Source organism: Monodon monoceros, unplaced genomic scaffold (assembly GCF_005190385.1).
Source record: "Monodon monoceros isolate NGI ecotype Baffin Bay Population unplaced genomic scaffold, NGI_Narwhal_1 Super_Scaffold_12, whole genome shotgun sequence".
Lineage (NCBI taxonomy): Eukaryota > Metazoa > Chordata > Mammalia > Artiodactyla > Monodontidae > Monodon > Monodon monoceros.
The window spans coordinates 127,348,688-127,374,696 of NW_021703768.1; the positions used below are offsets into that span (position 1 = coordinate 127,348,688).

Here is a 26,009-nt window from a genome sequence, read left to right on the forward strand (position 1 = left end):
CATCTATTCCTTCACCCCCACTGCACACAAGCTTATTTTGTTGGTGTATTTGAAGCCAACTGGAGATGTCAAGTCATTCCACCTGTAAATAATTCAGTATGCAGCTTTAATGGGCAAGAATTTAAATAAAATATAACCATCATGTCCTTAATCACCCCTTACAAAACTAACAATAATTTCTTATATCATTTAATATTCCATCCATAGTCAGATTTTTCCAATTTTTTCAAAAATGTCTATTTCACAGTTGGTTTCTAAACAAGTCTATTCATTGCATTTTGTAATTAAGTCTCAAGTTTTTTAATCTGCTACATTCCCCTTGCCTTATTTATTTTTTCCCTTGCAACTTTAGTTTTTTTGGTTGGTGTTGAAGATACCAGAAAATTGCCCTGTAGTACGTTTCACTTTCTAGATTCAGATGATGAATTCATAATGTCATTTATCTTGTTCTTCTATCCCCTGTGTTTCCTGTAAACTGATATTAGATCTAGTGGTTTGATAAGACTGAGGTTCTTCATTTATCTTTCCGGCAAGGGTGTTTCAGAGGTGGTTCTCTGTACTCCCGACTGTATTATAAGACACATCGTTTCCACTTGTCCCATGTCTAGACATGAGTCGATGACTACACGGGGTCAGGTGATGCCAGTGTATTCTTGCTTTATAGTTTTCCAATGACCTTTCACAATGAGCATCAATTGATGACTGTTGCTTATGTGGAATAGGTAATTTTTAATCAAACTCCCCAGGTATTTCTTAGCATCCTAAAAATTACAGATCATTCGTTTAAATAAAATAGCTTCCCAATTCTTTCTCAGCTGCTGGGCCTCCAGAGAAATGGCACAGTATAGTGGATGAGAGCTGAATGTTCTGGATTTCAGTCCTTGCTCTGATCCCTGGGTAACTTGAGCAGCTTTATTGTTCTATCTGGTCTTCATTGTCCTCCACTTGAAGGGGCATGGATATAGTGATCTCCAAGGAGCCTTCCTGCCTGAAAGTTTTATTCAGGGTATCATCAGAAGCTGATAAATCTTCGTGAGAAACGATGGACAATTGCGAGGTCTCTATTATTACTGCCCCGTGCCTTTCCTGTCTGACAATCAGAGTGACTCCTGATTGGGAGGTCAGTGACCTACTGACATTCCCAAGAGAGGAGCTGCAGGAAGGATCTTGGCAGGTGAGGGACTAACTCCTGAGGGGCTCTGCTGGGAAAGGCTAACATGTTAGGTGCTTGGTCAAAACCCTGCTTCACCAGTATCTATACCTGTGACCTTGGACACATTATTCTGTCTCTGTGAGCCTTTATCACCATATTTCCTCCCAATAAAGATACACCTACCTACCTCACAAGGTCATTGAGATGATCAGAGGAGATCAGACAGAGAAGAGCATTCTGTACACCATAAACTTTTTATCCAGCGAGGGTTACAACCTAAATGTTCACCATTAGGGGAAGGATTAAATAAAACCACAGGATTGGGCCTCCCTGGTGGCGCAGTGGTTGGGGGTCTGCCTGCCGATGCGGGGGCACGGGTTCGTGCCCCGGTCTGGGGGGTCTGTGGGCCGTGGCTGCTGAGCCTGCGCGTCCGGGGCCTGTGCTCCGCAACGGGAGAGGCCACGACAGTGAGAGGCCCGCGTACTGCAAAAAAAAAACCCCACAGGATCCATCTACACGGGGGAACGTCGTGAGCCTTACAAAATAATGAGGTCAATCTCCATGTCCCAATGTGGAAAGAAATTAATCACATTATTAGATGAAAGAGCAAATTTGCAAAAAATATTCCAATTAATATACAAGAAAATACAAAACAAAATATATATTTCCATTTGTACACATATATACAGAGAAAAAGTACACGCAGAGAAAAAGTCTAGAGGAATGTTTACTAACTAGATATCAGTGATTACTTCTTGGGTGAAGAGTGGGATGGGGGATGGAGCTATCAGAGGAGATTCTCTATATTGTTCAATAGTTTTCAACAAGACCATATTCATTTAAAATTGTGTTACTAGAAATAAAGAAAAAACAGGTGAGGATTATTATTATTGTTGTTGTTGTTGTTATTACTACTACTACTGTGACATCTATGACTACTACCTTCCCCACACTGAGTGGGTCCTCAGCCAGGTGTTTGGGCAGGTTTCGAGGCTGTACATCGTGGCCTCTCCATAGTTCACAAACGTCTTTTGCAGTCTAGGGAAAGGACAAGCAATGAATAACTTAAAACATTTTTTTTTTTAAAGTACACTGTACTTCCGAAGTGAGTAATTATTATATATTCATATATTAATATGGGACATTCTGGTAATTTTCTAGCAACAGTGTTATTGAGATATTTTATAATGGTATACTTTTAAAGTTTCAGAATTCTGCCTCTTTTTTGTAGTTGTCTTTTTTAACACTAATATTTAAGTGGATATTATTATTATTATTTAGGTAGACAGTAGCTGTGAATTAATTAGGTCTGCAAATAAGGGCAGAGAGAATACGAAAGTTGTGAGGTGTGCACACCTGGTTAGAGGGAGGAGAAGGGAGGGGGACGGGGTATGAGTATGGCCAAGACAGTGGTTCTGTCTTTTCTGGACTTACATTCCCTTCTTCCCACTGTTGAGGGTGTTGGAACATTTGGGATGCTTGCCCCGGACCAGACACCATGCAAAGGTAATCTTTAGCCTCCTGCCCAGCACCCCTGTAGGATGTGACACCCCAGTTCCAGCCTATCCCTCTTTCCTCATCCCTCCTTCCCTAGGTGGCCCTTCCTAAGGGACAGGAAGGCCCTGCTGAGGACTGTCAACAGAGCAAGTGGGAGCAAGTTGCCCAGGTCCCTGGAGTTAATTGCATGACTCAGGGGAGTAGCTTGGAGAGGGAAAGGGCCCCAGACTTGTCAGGGACTAGGGTTTAAGTCCCAACACACCCCCTTAGATGGCTGGGAGACCTTGAGCAAGTCTCTTGATACTTCCAGGCTTCAGTTTTTTTACATGCAGTCTGGGTTTTGGGGAGGAGCCAGTAAGAGATGAATATGGTGATGCACTGAGAACATGGCATGATGCTTCTGTTTTTATTATTACTCAATGCACTTGGCATATGAAAATAGACGAGGTCACATTGCATAGGACTGGCAAATACATTACTCTGAGGATTACAAATTCAAAAGCAATGGGGATCAGAAAGGTATCAGTAATGTGGTGAGAAGTGCTGGATATGAGACAGAATAGGGGATAGTGGAGACAGTATCCTAGGCTCTGGTACAGGTCTTGCTCCAAAAGGGGTTGATCAGGATGTGGCTCCAGCTGAATGATGAAGGAATGAAGCCGCAGAAGTGGCAGAGTGTCTGACTGGCAAGAAGGTACAGACTTTTTTTTATGTGAAATCCCCAGGTTTTTAAACGCTGGCGAAAAACAAAAAACCAAGGGACTTCCCTGGTGGCACAGTAGTTAGGACTCTGTGCTCCCAATGCGGGGGGCCTGGGTTAGGTCCCTCATCGGGAAACTGGGTCCCACATGCATGCTGTAACTGGGAGTTCACATGCCACAACTAAGGAGCCCATGAACCGCAACTGAGGAGCCCCCCTGCTGCAACTATGACCCAGCACAGTCAATTAAATAAATATTTTTTAAAAAACAGTAGAAGTCCTCCTAAGTATATTTGAAAACCATTGTCAGCTCTTAGGCCATGGGTCTATAACCTCTGTATTAGAGAAAAAAAAAAAAAAGGAAAAACAAATAATCAAAAGCAAAAATCAGGGAAAGGTTGTCATAAATGACAGAGATGTTGGAAACCTGCACGGTGATAAAATGGTCCTGGCAGGCTTGAGGGAAGAAAAAGATTTGCAGATAGGTTAAGGGGTAGAGTCAGACAGGTCTTAGAATACTGGCTCTGCCACTTCCTAGCTGTGTGACCTTGAGCGAGGCATTAACTCACCTAAGCTTCAGTTTAATCATCTATAAAACGGGAAAAATAGTGCCTACCATAAAATTTTACTGTAAGGAGTAAATAAAAGAAGACTTGCAAAGCTCTTGCCATGTACCTGGCACAATGTAATTGTGCAATAAATTTAATTGCTGAATGAGTAAATGCGCTTAACAGTGTTTCGTGGGCTGGAAAGTACCACACGAGTTAGGTGTGATTGATATATACTCCAGATGCACCTATTTGGGTTATGATAATTTGACTTTATGAGGAGCTTCATTTAATATCCCTACTTTGACTCATGAGGACTTTCTCCACATCTATGCGGACATATTTAGATTTGCCTGCCTTGGGAGAAGCTGAGCCCTGTGGACAGAAAGCCATAAGGCTATTGGCTGTAAAGAATTGCTAATCACCATGAATTGCTAGTTTATAAATATGAAATTCTCATCATTGTTTGTTTTCACTGCATTTGTCTTTTCCTTCTGGAATTTTGTTTTGCATTACAGTTTTAAATATATAAACGTTGAGTGTTGTATGTATACTTTATTAGGGATTGAAGTGAATGATCCCTGTATTAGGGATATCCCTAATATCCCTGTGAGCTATTCATCTCATTGCTAACTATGTTTTTTTACTGTTACTAACTTGTCCCAAGAAGGGTTTACCTGGAAAAAATTCCCCTTCGAAGGTGTATGTATTGGAGTTGGGGGGAGATGGAGGTGGGGAGATTAAGAGGAAAAGAAAGACATCTTAAGTATCTCGCATATTCATGGATATGTAGGAGCAGATTTGCATCCTTTTTCCCTTTTGATTTCTCTAGATAGGGATATTTGGGCTCAGAGAGTTCAGGAGCTTGGCAAAGTTGTCCAGCTAGTTAGCAGGAGAGTTGGGTCCAGACCTAGGAGTTCCCAGGTGGGATTTTAATCACTCCCTCCACCGCCTCTGCAGTATCTAGAGGAGCAGGGGTGGTGGCCTGGAGAGGGGGCCAGCTAATTGGGTCAGCGATCCAGGGAAACTTAGCACACCCTGAGATGGAACCCGGCACCAAGTGACAGAGAAGCAGGACTCTCACCTCTGACTTAGGCGATGAGCACAGTTCAACAGGATCACCATGCAGTGCACAGTGAGGATCCCGATGGCAAGCAGGCTGAAAGGACCGACCTGGAGGGGAAAGGAGATGTGGGCACAGTGAGCCACAGGTGGATTGCTCCCATACCTGGCCCTCTCCCTGCCTGGGTGCTAGGGTCCCTCTCATAATAGAGATTTGGGGATGAGAGCCCCTGCCTGAATGTCCTTGTGCCCCCAGATGCTCTGGCCTGAATACCCTTCTTGGCATCACTGCAAAGTGGCTGCCCAACCTGTGCTACAATACTTCCAGTAACAGAGAGCTCACTACCTCCCAGACAGCCCATGCCTTTCCTCATCGGCCTTTAGTTCCGCTTCTAGATCTCTCATTCCTTCTCATATCCCAGCCCTTACCTCCTCCAAGATGCTTGAAGACCAAGGTTCCTTTTAGGGATTGGCTTCCTTCCTTTAGTACAAAGTTATCAAAAGGGGCACTACTGATATTTTGGGCCAGCTGATTTTTTTTGTTGTTGCAGGGGGCTGTCCTATACATTGTGGGATATATAGCAGCATCACTGGCCTCCACCCACTGGATTTCAGAAGCACTCCCTCCCCCTCCTCTCCAAGTTGTGGCAACCAAGAATGTCTCCAGACACTGTAAATGTCTTTGGGTAAGGGGGGTGCAAAATTACCCTCAGTTGAGAATCACTGCTCTCGTATGTCTACTTTCCATGTCCCTTTTATTTTTTTAACAAAAAATAGTATGTATTTAAGGTGAACAACATGATTTGATATACATACACAGAGAAACGATGACTAGAGTCAAGCTAATGAACAAGTCTCCTCTTCACAGTCTCCATTTTTTTTTAAGTGCAATGATATTAAAAAGCAGCGCTCATTATTAATCATTATCTCCCAGATGTGATCACAACGGCACAGAGCAAAGAGGGACTCTCTCACCCTCTTTGTGCTGGACACCTGTGCCTTTATAGATGTGACCTGTGCTAATATCACAAAGAAATTTGAGAGATGAAGAGCACCACTAGATTGCACCAGGATGTAGCCTCCCTATAGCAGAGACTCTTTTGTCTTGTTTATATCTATATTCCCAGGGCTTAAGAATAGTAGGTGCTCAATATATATTTCTCAAATGAATCATGATTACAGGTTCTGATGGGAGATGGAGGGTAAAGAAATCACCTAATAACTCTTAGGAACCAAAATCAAAGGATAAAAGAGTTATATTAAAAAGCAAAGACCACACTGGCAAAGAGAGTTTGGTTGAGGGCCATGTGGTAATAATGCTCTTCAGAAGTTCTAGAACCCTGAGAATTCTAAAGGGGAACGTCCCATCTCTGGGTTGGAACTGATTCAGATTGGAAGTCATGTCAGTAGCCAGGGTCTCCATGTTACCTTTTTAGACATGAGGGCCACTTTGCAGGCCTGGAGAGAAGGAGAAATTAGTTTCAACTAAATGGAAATTATCTATTCAATTCCATGGACACAAATTGGGACTTCCAGTGTGCCAGTCTCTATAGCAGGTATTGTGGGGAGGTATAAAGATGAATTAGAGAGTACCTGCCCTCAGAGCTTTCAGGTAAGTGAGGAAGATAGGTATTTTAAAAAATAAGCATGTTTCATCTTTGTAAGTGCTAGAAGGATTCCAGGTTAGGTATATATAAGTTCTAGAAAAACACAAGGTGAAGGAATTTTAATCGGAAACAGTCAAATTTTACAGAGGAGGTGGAGTTCAAAAGACAGAAATAAAGGAGGAGGTAACAGCATATGCAAGAAGACAGAGGTGGGAGGGCACAGGAAGTGTCAGGGGATTGGTAGAGAATTCGTTATCCTCATCTTCCAAGCCACTTTCTCACAAACAATCAATCAAAAACAGGAGTCACACACTCAAATGCCTGGAGGGGATAGAAATGAATGAAATAACAAGGATATAATCCTAGGGAGTTGGGAGAACTGTGGCAAAGTAGACCCTGCATCAGTATGCGAGTATGGTGAGTCTTTAAGAACAATGGTGGGGAAGGGGAACTGGATGGAGGTGGTCAAAAGGTACAAACTTCCAGTTATGAGATAAAAGGTACTGGGGGTATATTGTACAACACAATGACTTAGTTAACACTGCTATATGGTATATTTGAGAGTTGCAAAGAGAGTAGATCCTAAAAGTTTTCATCACAAGGAAAAAACATCTATTTTTGTAACTATATGGGAATATGGATGTTAACTAAATTTATTGTGGCAATCATTTTGTAGTATACGTATGTCAAGTCATTATGCGGTACACCTTAAATTTATACAAAGCTGTATGTCAATTATATCTCAATAAAACTGGAAAAAAAAAAAAAAAAGAATGGCTTGTCTCCTCCAGGCATGCTCCATTTAGCTCTGGGTTGGCTCCAGTGGATTGATGCCAATAGGCTCATTTCCTATTCCAAAGGGTGACCCCCTAAGCAATAGGCTTATTGCCCATTGATAAACAGTACTAAGGCCTTAGGGACCCGCCAACCCTTTCCCCCAAATGGGTAGACCTTGTCCCCGTTGCACAGGTCCATCTTACCAATAAGCCGGCATTTTTCATGGCCAGAGGAAGTCCCAGGAGCCCCGTGCCAATGTTGCATTTCAATAAGTGAATCAAGGTTTGCATAATCCTGTAGGGGGAGCATAAGGCAACAAAAGGGTATGTTAGCAGAGGGAAAGGAGACGCAACGCTCAGGCTTCTTTCCGCCTCTCCAGGCACCCTGTGGTGGGAAGACAAAACCAGATGAAGGGGACTCTGGTTTAACTCTGTTCCCAGGGTCTGTTCTGGAACCTCTGATCGAGGGCTGGTGCTGGTTCAAGTGACTCAACAAATATTTAACACACACTAGGCCCTAAAGAAAAAGTTAATAACCATTGCCACTATTCTGGATAACTCCCTAGTACCAGTTTATTCGTTAATGCCTTCAACGATTTCTTTCGTGATACTTTCACTCAAAATGTATTGAGACCTACTAGATGTTTGGCATTTAGATAGACAATGGAAAAAATAATAAGAATTTTCTCAATTTACAGGTAATTATCGCTGCCCAGTCATTTATTAATTCATTCACTAGAGAAACAACCGTCTGCCACCACATATGGAGTATTTATTGGTTCTAGTTCACTCTTTCATCCAATTACTCAACAATATTCACTGCAAACTTATTCCATGCTATGCACTGGATACAATTTAATAACAGTTGCTAAACGTGCATATAGAACACTTACTATGTGCCTGGCAGGGTGCTAGGTACCAGGGTTCTAAATGTTCTCCACACCAGTGCTGGCAGCACCTGCTCAGGCACCACCAGTCCACTAGGGAGGGGGAATGTGGAACAGGATCTTGAGAAGAGAATCAAAAAGGAATTGAAATGAAAAGTTGACTGCAAAGGACTGAACTGTGGTAGGACCACTAGATTTTGAGTTCTAGCTCTGCCATTAACCGACTGTGTTTGATCACTATTTTGGGAAGGCCCCTCGGCTGCTTACATCTTCTGTTTGTTCATCTTGACCTGCCTACCTCCCAAGGATATACTAAGAATCAGAAGAGGTAATGAATCTTGGAATTGTGAAGTGCTTCACAGATGTGAGGCATCATCACCATCAACATCCTTATCACCACCACCACCTTTGGTTTGGCCTTCTGGTGCTCACCTGTTTGAAACGGCTTCCTAAAGAGGAGACAGAGCTGGGGTGATAGAAAAAAGGCAAGCAAAGGCTGGTTTAAGCAGGTAGTGGGGCCCCCTCCTCCTGTAACAAAAGGTACCTGGAGGAGGACATTGGAGGCACCTCCTTGTGCAGCCTTTGGACTGTCTGGAGGCAGCCCGGAGGGTGGAAATAAACTGACCAAGGTCACATGGCCAGTCAGTGCTCACGTCTCCTGGTCTTGTCCTCCTGGTTAGGGTGTCAGGGCTGGGTCAGGTTTTGGCATTTCAGTATTGCCCAGGGAGAGGGCTGGGGCTGAGAGAAGAGAGTGACTTCCAGCATCTCTGTGAGTTCAGACTTTTCACCTAAGCAAAGGGGGTGGTGGTGGTACAAGCTGTCCCTTCACTTCCAACAGAAATTTATATTTCTTGGTAACTGCAATTTTTGAAAAATATATCAAAGTCAAAAAAAAAAAAAACCCCAAAAAACCCACCCTATTTAAAACAATCTTTTGTCAATTCTTTGATAGTAATTTCTCCAAAAGATGTGCCCCCTTCCTGTTCTCCATCCCTCCATCTCTCATTTCTTTCCTATAGCAGCGTCTTGCCCAACCTGATCAAATCTCTTGGGAAGGGTGAGATAAGGGTTTGGAGAAAACATTGCACCTCAGTTAACAGCATCATAGAGCAGGGCTGTGAGGAGTAAAACACATGTTGGGAGCTCCCAGGGACTTAAAAAAAAGTTTCTATTTTTTTTTCCTTGAAAAATGATACATTGTCATTATAAAAGGAAATACTCAAATTCCACCAATTGGAAAAAACTACTTTTAACACTTTAACATTCCTCTAGGCATCCTTACTTGTCTATAAATGCACACAGATTGTACACAAGGAGAACCATTATAATACTGTATTTTAATTTTCTTTATGACTAGTATGTCCTACATATTTTCACACAACCATAGATTTCCTTCATCGCTCCTAATGGCTGTATTGTATCCCACTATGTGTATCATACTTTAAATAATCTCTCGTTGTTTCTCAATTGTCAGTATTACAACCAGATTTGAGGTTAAGATCTGGCTTCAATAAAATTATCATTCATACCTGCATTATTGTCTCCTTAGGAAAAATTCCTGGAAGTGGTATAACTGATCAAAGGATTTATTTATTTATATTTACTTACGCTTAAAAAGCCCTAAGTAGGGGAATTCCCTGGTGGCGCAGTGGTTAAGAATCCACCTGCCAATGCAGGGGACACAGGTTTGATCCCTGGTCCGGGAAGATTCCACATGCCACAGAGCAACTAAGCCTGTGCGCCACCACTACTGAGCCCGCGTGCCACAACTACTGAAGCCCATGCACCTAGAGCCCGTGCTCCGCAACAAGAGAAGCCACTGCAATGAGAAGCACGCGCACCGCAACGAAGAGTAGCCCCGGCTCGCTGCAACTAGAGAAAGCCCACGTGCAGCAACGAAGACCCAACGCAGACAAAAAAAAAAAAAAAAAGCCCTAAGTAACACAGTATGAAATTCAAAAGGTAAAACAAACTAAAAAATAACCCAAAAAAACCTTATGTAGTGAACATAAATGTCTCTTCTATCTCTGCCTCTCAGTCTCCCAATTCTCTTAGCCAGAAGCAGCCACTACGGCCAGTTGTTTGTGTGTGTACTTTAAAAGAAAGCATAGGCCAAATAAGTATTTGTATGTTTTATATAAATATGTGTTAGGATTCGACATATATTACAACATTGCCATCTAGAAAGGTACTAGCTTAATTCTTCCCAAAAGGACACGACAGAGGGCGTTTCCTGACATCCTTTCAGCACTGGGTATTGTCATTTACAATCTCTCTATACCATGGATATTATCTGATCTGATTACTAAATAATAGTCTGATTGGCAATACAGCCCTGGGGAAAAGAGCCACGTGTCTGAGTTTATGGGAGTAAAAGTAGGGACATGGGTCTAGGAGGTGAACTTCTATTTCCTGGATGGGTTTGTATGAGGAAGGGAGAGGGAGGCTGGTGGGTGGAGACAGAGGGAGAGAGAGTATGAATGATAGCAGAAGTCGACAGAGAGGAAAGCAGCTTGAAACTGCTGAAGAAAGAACAGTCAGCCTGAGATAGAAAATTGTTGTGGGAATTGAGAAGCTCACGTTGGGGACTTCCCTGGTGGCCCAGGGGGTAAGACGCCACTCTCCCAACGCAGGGGGCCCGGGTTTCATCCCTGGTCAGGGAACTAGATCCCGCATGCTGCAACTAAGAGTTTACATGCCACAACTAAGAAGTCCGCATGTCACAACTAAGATCCCGGAGCACCGCAACTAAGACCTGGCACAGGTTAAATAAATAAATTACTTAATTTAAAAAAAAAAAGAAGCAGCTCATGTTGGGGATGACTCTCTGCGATTTTGCAAAACCTGTGAAACAGGTGTAATACCCAGAGCCACATGGGTCAAACTTCTTAGATTCTGAAGGTTTTGTCTTTAATCCACGTGTCTCCTGTTCAATGGGAATAAATGTGTTAAGAAGAGAGAAGTAGGAAGTTGTGGCCCCGCTCTGTGAAGGTAGCAGTGCCTGACCTCAGGTAGAGGAGGGCCGTGCAACCACTTACGATAATCCACTGGCTTCCTCTTCAGGGCGGACACTCTCTGAAGTGATGCTACTTCTACTCTCCGAGAGTGACTTGGACCCATCATCCAAGGACTTGGGCTCGCTGTTGTTGTCCCTTCCAAGCAATGAGATCTTCAGCATGGTGGGTAGGTGGTGGTGGCTCAGGGTTAAGGACTGTAACAGCCTTGAACCAGCCTCCCATGGGTTTTTCTCCAGAGGAACCAAAGCTGCAGGACTGAGACGCTGGCTTCTAATTCCCAAGGGTGCCTGGCCCCGGCGCTGGTGAGAGGGGGACGCTGATGTCGATTATATGCCTCACTTGGCTTTGGGGACTTACGAGAGTCTCATCTCAGGATGATTCTCAGGGCTCCTTGTGATTGCCCCCGCCACACGCTGGGACTCGCCCGGGGTTTCAGCCCCTCCCAGTTTAGCCCTTAGTGCTTTAGGGCAAAGTGAACTGTGTGACTGGGAGGAATAAGACAGCATTGGACTGGAGGTTCTGGTGCCTGGATGTAGGGCCAGGCTCAGGGCTTGTCTGTCTTTGGTAAGGAGGAAACCAGAACTACCTCACAATGGAGGCTGCCCGGCCAATAAGGTGCTGCTGACTCGCAGGACACAGGTGTGGCTCAACAGAGGGTAATCTGGCTGCCGCCTTCGCTGCGTGGGGGTGGAGTGGCTTTATTTTTAAATTGATGTGTAGTTGATTTACAATATTATATTAGTTCCAGGTGTACAACATAGTGATTCAAAATTTCTATAGATTAGCCTCTAAAGTTATTATAAAATAATGGCCATATTTCCCTGTGCTGTACAGTATATTATTTATTTCATACATAGTAGTTTGTACCTCTTAATCCCCTATCCCTGTCTCATCCCTCCCCCTTCCCCTCTCCCCATTGGTATCCCCATTGGTTTGTTCCCTGTATCTGTGGAGTCTCTTTCCTCACAGTTTTTTATAGTCATTCGTTTGTTTTATTTTTTAGATTCCACATATAAGTGATAACATACAGGTTTTGTCTTTCTCTGTCTGACTTATTGCACTAAGCATAATACCCTCCAGGTCGATCCATGCTGTTGCAAATTTTCATTCTCTTTTATGACTAATAGTCCACTGTATATACACCAAATCTTCTTTGTCCATTCATCTGCTGATGTGCACTTAGGTTGCTTCCATCTCTTGGTATTTGTAAATAATGCTGCTATGAACATTGGGGTGTATGTATTTTTTCAAATTAGTGTTTTTGTTTTCTTCAGATATATACCCAGGAGTGGAATTGCTGGATCATATGGTAATTCTGCTTTTAGTTTTTTGAGGAAGCTCCGTACTGTCTTCTACAGTGGCTGCACCAATTTACATCCCCACCAACAGTGTACAAAGGTTCCCTTTTCTCCACACACCCCCAACACTTGTTATTTGTGGTCTTATTGATGATAGCCATTCTGACAGGTGTGAGGTGATATCTCATTGTGGTTTTTTTAAAAAGTATTTATTTGGTTGCGCTGGGTCTTAGTTGCAGCAGGCGGGCTCCTTAATTGTGACTCGTGGGCTCCTTAGTTGTGGTGTGTGAGCTCCTTAGTTGTGGCATGCGAACTCTTAGTTGTGGCATGCATGTGGGATCTAGTTCCCTGACCAAGGATCGAATCTGGGCTCCCTGCATTGGGAGTGTTGAGTCTTATCCACTGCGCCCCCAGGGAAGTCCCTGATTGTGGTTTTGACTTGCATTTCTCTGATGATTAGCAATGTTGAACATCTTTTCATGTGCCTGCTGGCCATCTGTATGTCTTCTTTGGAAAAATAAAGATGTATATTTTTAATGGCTATTAATTTTTGCCTTTAAATATCTAATTTTTAATTCTTAATAGAATTCTGGGTTTGCCACTTACTAGTTGTGTGGCATGGCCAAGTCACTTAACCTTTCTGTGCCTTACATTCCTCATCTGTAAAATGAGTATGATAGTAATACCAATGTCAGAGCGTTGTTAGGAAGATTAAATGAATTAACATGTGTACAGCATTTAGAACAGTGCTCAGCATCTGGTAAGCACCAATAAGTTATTACTGTTGCTAATACATTTTCTAAATGGCTAGCTAGTTTCCCCAACACCATATATTGAATAATCTATCTTTTCCTTATTTTATTTGAAAGGTTTCCCTCATATTAATCAAATTTCTCTGTAGGCTTGGATCTGTTTTTTTGTATTCTCCTTTTCCATTGGTTAGTCTTTTCTAATGCTAGTACCAAATTGTTTTAATTATGTAGTATATTTAATATCTGATAAGAAAGGGCCACTTTACCTTTTTCATGATTTTATTTCCCCCCTCCATTAATCCTTCTAGATAACTTTAAGAATCTCCTAACCCCCTCAACCCCCCACTGAAATCTACTTGGGCATTTTTATTGAGATTAAGTTAGATTGATAGATTACATTGGGCAAAATGGTCATATTTACAATCTGAGTTTTCCCATCTAAAGCATGCATTATGACTCTATTTATGGAAATCTTAATTTATGCCTCTTAGTAGACTTTTTCTTCACATAGATATAGCACATTTTAAAAGTTTGTTTCTAGGTGCTTTTGTTTCCTGTTGTTATGTGTAGGATTTCTAATAACTCCCCTTTTATTTAGTTTTATTATTATTTTTGAATTGAGGTAATTCTGATATATAACATTATATGTTTCATGTGTACAATATTATAACATTATATGTTTCGTGTGTACAATATTAAATTTCTACTTCTCTATACACTACAGTATGCTCACCACCATAAGTTTAGTTTCCATACATCACCATACAGTTGACGCCCTTTACCCATTTTGCCCTCCCCCATCCCTCCCCCTCTGGAAACTACTGTTCTGTTCTCTATATCTACGTGTTTGTTTTTGTCCAGTTTGGTTTGTTCATTTATTTTGTTTTTGTTTGTTTATTAGTTTTTAATACATATAATCTCCACATATAAGTGAAATCATAGAGTATTTGTCTTTGACTTCTTTTTTAAAAAATTATTTAATTAATTGTTGGCTGTGTTGGGTCTTCGTTGCTGTGCGCTGACTTTCTCTAGTTGCGGCGAGCGGGGGCTACTCTTTGTTGCAGTGCATGAGCTTCTCATTGCGGTGGCTTCTCTTGTTGCGGAGCACAGGCTCTAGGCACGTGGGTTTCAGTAGTTGTGGCACGTGGGCTCTGTAGTTGTGGCTCGCGGGCTCTGGACTGCAGTTGTGGCTCATAGCCTTAGCTGCTCCACGGCATGTGGGATCTTCCTGGACCAGGGCTTGAACCCTGTCCCCTGCATTGGCAAGCAGATTCTTACTGCCTCAGTAAGAGTCAGTTCTGCCTCCTTTATGTGTTTCAGTCTACCCACCTTTAGGTATACAGATGTTTAGAATTCTCTAGTGTCCTGGTGTGTTGGGTAGAGGAGCCTTTGTTGAGTTGTGGATGTTTGATGGATTGTAGATTGAAGGGGGGAGAGAGAGAGGTAGCTCTTCACTCCATGTTGCTGATATCATTCCACTCATTTTGTTTTTTTGATGACAATTAGTATGTAGGAAAGATAATGATTTTGCACATTATATTTTAATTAATTAATTAATTAATTTTTGGCTGTGTTGGGTCTTCGTTGCTGCATGCGGGCTTTCTCTAGTTGCGGCGAGCGGGGGCTACTCTTCATTGTGGTACACGGGCTTCTCATTGTGGTGGCTTCTCTTATTGCGGAGCACGGGCCCTAGGTGCATGGGCTTCAGTAGTTGTGGCATGTGGGCTCAGTAGTTGTGGCTCACGGGCTCTAGAGTGCAGGCTCAGTAGTTGTGTTTTGTGGGCTTAGTTGCTCTGCGGCATGTGGGATCTTCCCGGACCAGGGCTTGAACCAGTGTCCCCTGAGTTGGCAGGCGGATTCTTAACCACTGCGCCACCAGGGAAGTCCCAAAGATGCTTGTATTTATGTTTATATTTGGTCATGGTTTTTCTGTGTGCTTTGTCAGATTTTGGTATCAGAATCAGGATATCTTTGTGTAAAAAGTAGGGGAGACTTTCTTTTCTCTCTAGGCCTGAGAAGAGTTTAAATAGCATCAGGCAGACTTGAAGGGTGGCAAGGAAATCCTGCTTTGCTCCTGAATCACCATACAGTCTCCAGAAACCCCCTCTTCAGTTCACAGCTGATTTATTACTTATAAAGAGAGGCTGTGGGGTTTCTAATTTTTTAAAATGTGTAATCTACTGGACACATTTTTCCCATTTTTACTTTAACCACCATCATTCAAAGGTCTCTCCTGGGCTCTCTACAAAGCAGTGAGGAGTGTTGGTGTGGAAAGTCTTCAGTCCTGAACCCATTTGTCACTACATGTTTGATCGTCAGCAAGTTATTCAATATTTCTAAGCCTATTTCCTTATCTGAAAATGAGAACAATGACAATACATACCTCATGGTTTCACCGTAAGGATTAAATGAGATAAGCACATGCAAAACACTTAAAAAGTGCTCACTGAGGAACGGAATGATTTTCTCTGATCCTTGATTCAAAAGCAAGCTCCCAAAGTTAAAGAATCAGTAGGCGGGTAGGGCGGGGGAAGCCTCTGTGTGTGTGTGTGTGTGTGTGTGTGTGTGTGTGTGTGTGTGTGTATGTAAAAACCCAGTATCAAACAATTAAAAAATTTTAATACCCCCAACACTCACACAATTCTAATAGTTGGTATCTTTAGTGTTGCTGACAATTACTAATAAGTCTCCCCAGATTGCTTTTATTGCTTATATCCATGTTGCTAAATTTCTTTCTTTCTTTCCAAGATTTAACTTTAGCCAGACTGGTCTAAATGATAAGATTAACCTGATCATCTTACACAGTAGGGACTTGTCCTTGGAGAATGAGAGTGACCATTTTTTAATAACAGAGAAAACAATCTTAAACTTAGCAAGGTTGGGTGGGGTGACAGTTGAGCCAGTTGGAGGAGACAGGGTCAGAGAGAGGAAGACCACTTTGCCAAGCCTCTGAACCAATCGGTGGAAGTCCTTTGGGTCTTTTACATTTCTGATGTAGAAATGATGACCCAGCACTCTGGCCAGGTAGGCTGTGGACCACTGCAGAGGCTATGAGTGTCCCATCTCCCAGCAGGTACTCTGCAGACTATGGGATCTGGGTGTGGAGCTTGTGTTCATGAAGTACCTTCTGGAATCCAGCAGGTAGAAAGTAACACACAAAAACAGGAGACCAGGACTTGGGAATTGAGGCAGACACGCCCCTCACCCCTCCGTAACTTCCCTAGGCTGCAAAGGGAGGATGATGGATAAAAATAAGCAGGAAAGGGCTGTTTAAAATGGTATCCTAAAACTGAGGCTGAAACAAGCATGGGTCACTTTCCAACACCATAGACAGTGTAATAAGAAACATCCTTACCCCCCACTAAACTACAGATCTGCCTACAACATCTCATTTATCTATATGCCTTTCCCCAATTTTAGTGATTTTAGGGAGGAGGGAGGGAGCCGTCACCACCAAGAAGGGTGAAGTGCTGTGTTGGGTTGAGGGGCTCCTGGCTGTCAGCCAAGGTCAGACATGACAAAAGGCACGGGAATGTCAAGGCAGCAGGATTGAGTGGAAGGAGGGTCAGATTCAGTGTTGGGAGACCCAAGTTCTACTCAAAATCCAGCTCTAATGGTGCCACCGGTGGAAAGACATGCTCAGTACTCCAGAGCAGTTAGTGTCCCCCTGCCCTCAAAAGGACCTATGATGATATTAACTTAGTTGATGACCTGTCATTATTCCCCAGTGGAGAACAGACTAGCTGGAGGACGGAGATTCTTTTCTCACTCATTAGTGTATCCCCTTTAGAGAAATGTATCAGTTAGCTTTTGCTGCATAAAAGCTTCCACATCTCATGGCTTAAAACTAAAAACATTTATTATTTCTTGTAATTCTGTGGAGCATCTGAGCAATATTTATGGTCCAGGCCAGCTTGACTGGGGCTGTATATAGTCTAGGATACTTCACTCACGTGTCTGGAAGTCGGCAGGCTGGCTGTTCTGGGAGATGGGGCTCAACTGGGATGATTCATTTCTGCTCCACATGGTCTCTCTTCCTCCAGCAGGCTAGCCCCGGCTTCTTCACTTGGTGCTCTTATCTACGCAGAGCATCACGATGAAAGTTCCAATGCATTAGCCATCACGAAACCTCTGCTTGCGTCACATTTACTAATGTCCCATTGGCCAAATCAAGTTACAAGGCCAAGACAAGATTCTAGGGGTAGAGATATAGATTTCACTTCTTGATGGGAGCTGCAATGTCACATTGTCAAGAGGAATTTGTCGCCATTTTTGCAAACTATTACAAGAACTTTGAACTATGCTTGGTGTGTGGTAGGTAAGAAAGAACGCTTGTTGCAAGAATCAAGAGGTTAAAGAAAAAAAAAAGAATCAAGAGATAAATAATGAAATAATCATTGTCCATCCCCACCCTACCCCCAACCCCCCGCCATTGGCACATCCATTTCTGTGACGACTGTCCCTTGTTGAGATCTTTGAATTGGGCCAAAACTTTATCCAGTTGTTTAGAAAGTTTATTGCCCTTGACTTAAATATGGTGGTTCCTTTCTGTCTGAGAGTTGCAGCTCACCATGGACCTGTGGATCCTGTCCATCTTGACGCTGGAGCTGTGCACACCTTGCTGGATTATGGATTATGTCCCCACTCTTAATCTTTGCTCTTTAAACAGATCTGGAAAAGGGGACACCCTTTGTCTACCAAATCACCATCAGCCTTAGCTGGCTGCACCTCCTTCTGTCAGGTGCTGCCTCTTGGATGCCCCCTGGTGGCTTCCTCTTGCATAGCCCCACTCAATGTGTGAAATTCATCGTGTGAATTGCCAAAAACCCGAATGGAATCAAGAGCCTTCAGTGAGAGAGCTCTCAGTGTAGTGGAAAGCTAGAGATGGAAAGAAAATAAATTAAAAAAATTTTTTTTTAAATTACCATCTAGACCTTGTAGCTGGTGAGTCCGTGCTTGTTTCACTGTGACTTGACTCAGAGAAAGGTAAAGCAGCAAAATATAGATAATGCATATAGAAGAGATTTATATCATTAAATGTCAGGTGCTGGTGGGTAAGAAGCAGCGCCATTTTCACTGAATAAAAATGGTGGAGTTGGAAAACGTGAGAGGGTCTTCTGACTGGATCAGCTCGTCCAGGGCCTGGTAGGTCCCCATCACAAAGCCCACGAAGCCCAGGATGCTGATCAGGGCGTCCTTGATGATGGTGACGGGGCTCATGCCCTCTGAGTAGTAGGTGGTGATCTCCAGGAGGGGCGGGATGATGAGCGCCAGTGCACTGCTGCTCAGGGAGCCCACCAGAGAGAGGACCAGGTCCAGGCGGGGGATGAGGATGGCCAAGACGCCTGCGGGAGATGATACGGGATAGAAGGCTCTTCCCAGGCTTAGCCAAAATTTTAAAGTTTGTTTTAAAAATCTTTTTCTTAAAACATATACCAGTTATTTCTCATACATTCAGTTACTTAAAGAAAAAGTTGAAACTCCTGTAATACCCCCCAATCACATTCACTAGAGGTTTATACATTAAAATTTTGGTGTGTCTCTTTTCAATCATTTTCGACCAATTATTGTTCAAATATATACATTCATATTGTTGGGGAGAAAAACCTTCCCGCTTCCCATTCAGGTTCAAGTGTTTGGGGGCCTGAGAATTTAACTGACAATTAGGCAATTAACAGGAGGAAAGACAAAGTTTATTTCGGGCTAGGGAGCCTTCAGATGAATTGGCTCTCCAAACAAAGAAGGGGAACTGGATGGGGGAGAAATAGCTTCCATGCAAGAACAAGTGGAAGGTATGACATTCTCTGATAATTTAAGTAATTACTCAGTCTGTGATGATGGTTAGTCTTCTTTCTGATTGAAAATCTCCCAGAAAGGGGATTTATGGTGCCTGTATTTTTCAGAAGTTCCTGCTTAATTCAGCAAAGGAAGTTTAGATAAGGCTTTGCGCCCCCTGTGGCTGCTTGTTCTAATGCTTTTAGCCTAAGATAATTTTTATGCCACGGAAGTACATTTCGAATCTCTACGTGTTCAATGATTAAGCTCTTACTTAATAAATAACACTAAATAACAGTGCTGGGAACTGTCCAGCTGTTTGGAATGTGTCAATGTACAAAATAGACAAAAAAAAAACCCCTACCTTCGTGGAACTAACATTAATAAGTAACATGACTGCAAGAACCTCTTACTTGCAAACAATTAAAATGTGAAATTATTTATAGAAAGGGGTCTTCGGTGGGAACAAGATCACAGGGTCCCTCTAAAGCAGTATCTTCTCCAGGTTTTATATACATGTCAGAAAACATCTAACAAAGAAATACTAAAAGCTAAAATAAAGATTTTGAAATTATATATATATATAATATATACATATATGTGATATAATTATAATTATATAATTATATTTTATAATTATATATTATATGTAATATATAATTATATGTTTAAATTTTTATATATAATTATATATTATGTATATAGTTTTTTTTGTAGGCTGTTTTATAGGCCTGGGCTTTTACATTTTTTATTTTACCTGATGGACAATTTTCCTAGTTACAAAGAAAGCCCAAGAGGCTCCCCCAGGTTTCCTGGGGTGGAGTGTGGTATAACAGAACAAAACAGGACTGGAAGGCAGGATTCTGGTTTCTCCCTGTGTGGCCTTGGGTAAGTCTCCACCCGTTTCTCAGCTTTTTTCCTTATCTGCCAAACGGGGATGGTAGCTATCCTTTTAGGTATTATGGGTCATACCGCAAATGGTGTTAAAGTTGTTTTCTGTTTGTTTGTTTGTTTTGCGGTACGCGTTCCTCTCACTGTTGTGGCCTCTCCCATTGCGGAGCACAGGCTCCGGACGCGCAGGCTCAGCGGCCATGGCTCACGGGCCCAGCTGCTCCGCGGCATGTGGGATCTTCCCGGACCGGGGCACGAACCCGTGTCCCCTGCATCGGCAGGCAGACTCTCAACCACTGTGCCACCAGGGAAGCCCAGGTGTTAAAGTTTTAAATGAGTTAATTCGTGTAAAACACTCAGAAAAGTTATTTTTGTTATTATTTCATTATTACTTTATTATTATTACTTGTTTGCAAGTAACTGTTTGCATATGTACTGACTGGGGCAATGCATACAGAAGCTTAAGGAATTGTTATCTTCATATCTGGGGCAAATTCATTGATCTTTCTGGAGTCTCTAATATTCTGAAGGGTAGTGTCCCTGCCTCCTAGGACAAATTGGGAACAAATAACTTCAAAGGAAGAAAATCAGTGTCCCATGATTTATATGGGCTGGTCTAGCACAGCAAGAATCACAATTAAAAGGAGGCTTAGGGACAGCTGGGCCATGGCAAACACAACACAGGAATCTCTATCATCTTCGCCTCCACTAAAATACTTACAGAAAGGGGCACCCTGGATCATAGGGCCTGGAGCACAAGGAGGGCTGCCGAGGGGGTGAGTGGGGACAGTTGAAGCCAACAGGTGAATACCAGCCCATCGGAGGCCAAGGAACTGCTGCCAATGGGGATGTGACCCTAGGTTGGCCAAATCATTTTATTATTCCCCCAAACATTAGAAATCTGCATTTGTATGTGAGACCTCTCCCACATTTTTAATGTTGGCCCAAATTTATACAACATTATGAGGGTGAAACAACATACCTCTGATGCCAGATTAGACTCACTGGCCACCATTTTCAACCTCTGTCCTGGAGGTGAAGGGTGATGGGCCTGGACTTGGGTTCAAATCCCACCTCTGGCACTTCCTGCCCAATTACTTATCACTCTCTGCTTCAGCTTTCTCATTTACAAAGTAGAGTTTATCACAGTCCTACCTCTTAAGAGTTCCTGCAAGGACTGAATAAGATACTATGAAATATGGAACAGAAAGAGCTTAGCACAGTGGCTGGCACATAGTAGGTGTTTAATAAAAGTCAGTTCTTATTGTGATTATTATTTGATAAGTTGTCACTCCCTCAAGCTGGACACCGGTAAATCTGTCTAATTAGGTACATGTAAGAATTAAGTTGCCCCTAAAGCATAAATGAAATGAATTACTACTTGGAAAGCCTTAGAATGGTCCCTGAAACACAGTTAGTATGCAATCAATGCTGGTTATCATGACTATTGTCTGCCATCTGGCTGATTCCTGATAACCCTCAGGAAAACAGCAACGAGGTGCTCTGCCTCTTTACTCACATGTCAGGCTGACCATGGCGAGGCGGATGAACAAGTCCAGAGGCAGTGCCCAGCGCTTTAACACCTGGGAGGTGGCGAAGGGAATGATGATTTCTGCAGGGACGTAGAACTGCAGGGCGTAGGTGCACAAGATGCCAATTATGTAGAGGATCTTGACCGAGTGGTACAGCCTGCAGGACAAACCAGAGCAGTGCTCTCAAGGCCAATGTGCTCTGACACCTGACCTCCTTGTTATTTTGTTTTTGCTTTTTTTTTTTTTTTGGCCTCTCTGCAAGGTATGTGGGATCTTAGTTCCCCGACCAGGGATTGAAAGCCCCCTACATTGGAAGTGTGGAGTTTTAACCACTGGACTGGCAGGGAAGTCCCTGGCCTCCTTGTACATTAACCTCTGACCTTGGAACAGTCCCATAGGCAAATGTTTCCTTGTCTGAAAATGATGGGGAGGGACCTTCTATGAAAGGAAGTCACAGCAGAGCATGCAGTGGAAATAGAGTGAAGCATCACAGATTCAAATGGAAACCGTTGAGAGGGTCATCTCTACATAAAAAGAATCTCAGGTATGGGTAATATAACGCCTTCATAAACCACCATCACTTGACGCTGAATTTTAGATTTTAGGAAACAGAGGCTCAGGCCTGGTACCTTGCTCAGGGAGATACAAGTGATAAGTGGTGAAGACCAAAAAACCTGGGTCTAAAAGATCTGGTCTTCTGTAATCTCCTTTCTTAGGAATTCTCTGGATCCCCCAAAGCACCTGGCATATAACAGGCTCTCAACAAATGCTTCCAGGTGATTGAATGAACTGCAGAATCCCAAATCCTTGAGGGAAGAGGTGGTCTACACAGAGGATTGTGTGAGGGTTGGGGGATAAAAGGAGAGGCAGGGTTACTTGCAGGCCTCAGACTGGGGGCAGGAGAACATGTGATGGGGGATGCTGAGTTTTATCGATGCCTTTTTTGACCAATGGAGATAAGGCTTTTTTCATTTAGCCCACTAATGTGGTAGATGCATCTGGCATGTTAAATAAACCTGTATGACTGTGTCTGTGTATATTTAGTCCATTCCTTAAAAAGGCAAACTTCCACATCTCTGTGTTTCTTGCTCACACTATTTCTGCTGCCTGGAACACCCTCTCTACTCCCTTTCCATCTGTGCAAACCCCACCTGTTTTTAAAAATTCCCATCTTTAGAGGAGGTGCTACTACATTGCAGATGCTTTTAGGCATGCCCAACTTAATCCGCATGATAACTCTGCTTTTTAGAAGAGGAAACTGAACATCAGAGAAGTTAAATAAACCATCCATGACCAGGAGCTAGGAGTTGGTGTAACTGGGTCTTGGATTCAGAGGTGCTGTCGTTGTCCTTGTTTGGACGGAGTTCTCATTGGACAGGGAGATTCCCTGTTCTCCCATTCCAATGTACTTTCTTTCCTTGGGAGTCCCCAAGTCCTCTCCACTATTCTGGAGGGCTTCTTTTTCTGTTCTATGTAGTCTTTGTGTACGTACACTATCCATTCCCCATTCCCATGGGACCATGAGCTGAGGAAGACGGTGAAGCTCAAAATCATAGTCTACTCACATCAGCACCCTCCACACCACGTGCCTAGACTGGCATCTGCGTGTAATTGGGATGCAGTAAATGCTTGGTGAATGATACTGATCAACTTGGGAAAGGAGCCCCATTTAGACAAATTAAGCCTCCAAGTGACCCTTAAAAAGACAGGCACCTGGTCATTAATGACATGCCTCAGTGTGGGAGAAAGTGCACCATGTGATAGGGGTTCATCTGTCTATTTAAATATTCAGTGTTGAAGTCTGGGTCAGCTAACTGTTATATGAATTGGGTCACTTGATATAAACATTTTCCAGATTCTAATGGTCTTCCCTAATTGGTTCTTGTTTTACTACTTTTTCATCCTAGCTACTCTGCAGGACTTGGTAGTGCAGCCTTAGTAAATGTAATTGGAGCCACCCACCGGCTCCACTCTCTGCCTCTTGCCCTTCTCTGTGCCCCTCCTTTCTCTCTTTAGGTGACCAAGGACTCTGACTTCTCCCCTCTCTTCCTAAATCATGTCCTTCCTCATACTAAGCTAGCTATCAAGGCCTCACTCAACATGGGAGGCTGTTGCTGAAGAAGAGCTCCCTGGACAGAGAATCCAGAGCCCAGGGTTCCAGTGTCAGCTCTGCTTCTCCCTGTGGAGACCCTCCAGACCTCAGTTTACCTTCTGCGGAAAGGAGGAGAAAGTGACCTATATGTTCCTGTTCCCACTGGCCCTGAGCCCCTACCGCCTCAGAGCCCATAGAGTTACCAGCAGTTGGGCAGGTTAAGGGTTATGCTGGCCTTGATGTCATTTCCGAACCGCAGGTAGCCCAGAGTCCCGATGCTGATGTAGAGGGCAGTAACGATGGACATTCCCAAAGACAGGATGACTGGGAAGCGGCGGGCATCCTTCATCTTGTTTTCCAGGGGCAGAACCTACAGAAACACCCAATGTAAGAAGAGAGGAGGAGAAAGAGGAACACAAGCATAAAGAAGAAAGGCATGCCCCTTCCCGGCGTATGTACACAAAAGAATCGGAAGCAGGAACATGCACAGATATTTGTATACCTACATTCATAGCAGCATTATTCACAGTAGCCAGAAGTTGGAGGCAAGCTGAGTGTCCACCAATGAAGGAATGGATAAACAAAATGTGGTCCATACATACAATGGAATATTATTCAGCCTTTCAAAGAAGGAAATCCTGACATATGCCCCAACATGGATGACTCTTGAAGACATTAAGCTAAGTGAGGTAAGCTAGTCACAAATGACAGATACTATGTGATTCCACTTATATGAGGTAACTGGAGTAGTCAGATTCAGAGTCAGAAATTAGACTGGTGAGTCCCATGGGCTGGGGGGAGGAATAAATGGGGAATTATTGTTTAATGGGTACACGGTTTTGGTTTTGCAAGATGAAAAGAGATGGATGATCTTTGTACAACAATATGAATGTACTTTATGTCACTGAACTGTACACTTAAAACTGGTTAAGATGGTAAATTTTATGTGAGGTATATTTCACCACAATTAAAAAAAAAAAAAAAAGAGGGACTTCCTCGTGGTCCAGTGGGTAAGACTCGGCGCTCCTCATGCAGCGGGCCCGGGGTTCGATCCCTGGTCGGGGAACTAGATCTCACATGCATGCTGGAACTAAGAGTCCGCATGCGGCAACTAAGAAGTCCACATGCCGCAATGAAGATCCTGCATGCTGCAACTAAGACCCAGCGCAGCCAAAATAAGTGAATAAATAATTAAAAAACAAAAAAAAGGAAAGGAAGGCCTGCAGTCACAAGATGATCCCTGGACCGTTCAGAGCTGGAAGCACCCTGCAGGTTGACCAGACCAAGGAGCTCAACTCCCTGGGGCGGCCCGATCTGGCCCAGCCGGTGCATTTTGTTTGGCCAGTCTTTCAGACAACTGAATATGAATGCCTTTAAGCACAACATTCTTTCTCCACCTACCAGGCCCACCTCTCCCTCTCACACTGACATATACCTGGCTTCTCCACCCATGTTGTCTTCCAAAAGCACTTGAGTTTGAGGCTCCCAATTCTAGTGCACTTGCCCCTCTCTGTACGGATGGGAAGGCCAAGACTCAGGTTATGCAGTGGGCTGGCAGGAGCACTGGGACTAGAGCACCCTGGCTCCCCAGAGGCACATTTCCCCACATACCATGTTCTCAGGATCCTTCTTCCCCAGATGCATATCTGGCTCTAAGAGAATCCAAACTGCGGCCAGCCTGCCTCTTGGGCCTGTTGGGCATTCCAAGGTCTCTTCTATCTTAGGTACCAACTCTTTGGCCTCATCTCATAATTTCCTCCTCAGACTTCTACTGACCAAGGCCCACCCTCACCTTCCCCTTCTCCTTGATCCAGCCATGTGCTAAGCACACTTCATGCACCATTAGGGTGATCTGTGCCTCAGTTTCCTGATCTGAAAACTTACCTGTTAGAATCTTTTGGAGAATTACATGAGCATTGAAATGGTGCACAGTAAGGACTTAGTAAATGTTAACTACAATTATTTGGTAATACTGCAAAGACCACAACTCTATGAAGCTGGTACTTGGTGTAATTCTTATTTTATAACAAGGCTCTGAAGATGATATAACTTACACCAAGCTATACAGCTTGGAAGTGGCAGAGGAAGGCTGCAAACCAGGGCTGTCCTCCAAAGTCCAAGTACTTCTACCCGATCTTGCCTAAACTCCCACAGCCCTGGGCTTATTTATTACTCAGTGAGAACTTAGCACCTATTCCTTTGTATTGTTAAATCCTTCTTTGTCCTGTATGCACCTCCCCTCCCTCCCCATGTGAATGGCAGACGCTTGAGGGGAGTGCGTGTCTGGGACTTTCCACTTTCTTCTGGGTTAGGTGCACGTTCCTAGATGCAGCAGGTGCTTGGGAAAATGTCCAGGGGATTAGGTGAAGAGCAATCCAACGTGAGCTTTCCTACCCTGCAATACATTTTTGTTGCATAAATT

The 26,009-nt window shown here is 43.3% G+C and overlaps 2 protein-coding genes across 11 annotated transcripts in view; both read right to left on the minus strand.

Moving 5' to 3' along the window:
* Nucleotides 1–11,531, minus strand: part of SLC36A3 (solute carrier family 36 member 3) — a 32,178-nt gene extending 20,647 nt beyond the window's left edge. The window contains exons 1-4 of the mRNA XM_029217629.1: nucleotides 11,269–11,531; nucleotides 7,548–7,638; nucleotides 4,983–5,071; nucleotides 2,096–2,191 (exon numbers count right to left, since the gene is read on the minus strand). Coding sequence (XP_029073462.1) covers nucleotides 2,096–2,191; nucleotides 4,983–5,071; nucleotides 7,548–7,638; nucleotides 11,269–11,408 — 416 coding nt within the window. The 5' untranslated portion in view covers nucleotides 11,409–11,531. The remainder of the gene's footprint in view (nucleotides 1–2,095; nucleotides 2,192–4,982; nucleotides 5,072–7,547; nucleotides 7,639–11,268) is intronic.
* A 5,556-nt stretch (nucleotides 11,532–17,087) lies between these two features.
* The window catches only part of SLC36A2 (solute carrier family 36 member 2), a 74,939-nt gene continuing 66,017 nt past the window's right edge, over nucleotides 17,088–26,009 (minus strand). For all 10 annotated transcript variants that reach the window (XM_029218354.1, XM_029218352.1, XM_029218353.1 and 7 more), the window contains 3 exons: nucleotides 23,791–23,957; nucleotides 21,483–21,652; nucleotides 17,088–18,642 (listed from right to left, as the gene is read on the minus strand). In XM_029218354.1, the coding sequence (XP_029074187.1) occupies nucleotides 18,371–18,642; nucleotides 21,483–21,652; nucleotides 23,791–23,957 (609 nt within the window). In that variant the 3' untranslated portion in view covers nucleotides 17,088–18,370. The remainder of the gene's footprint in view (nucleotides 18,643–21,482; nucleotides 21,653–23,790; nucleotides 23,958–26,009) is intronic.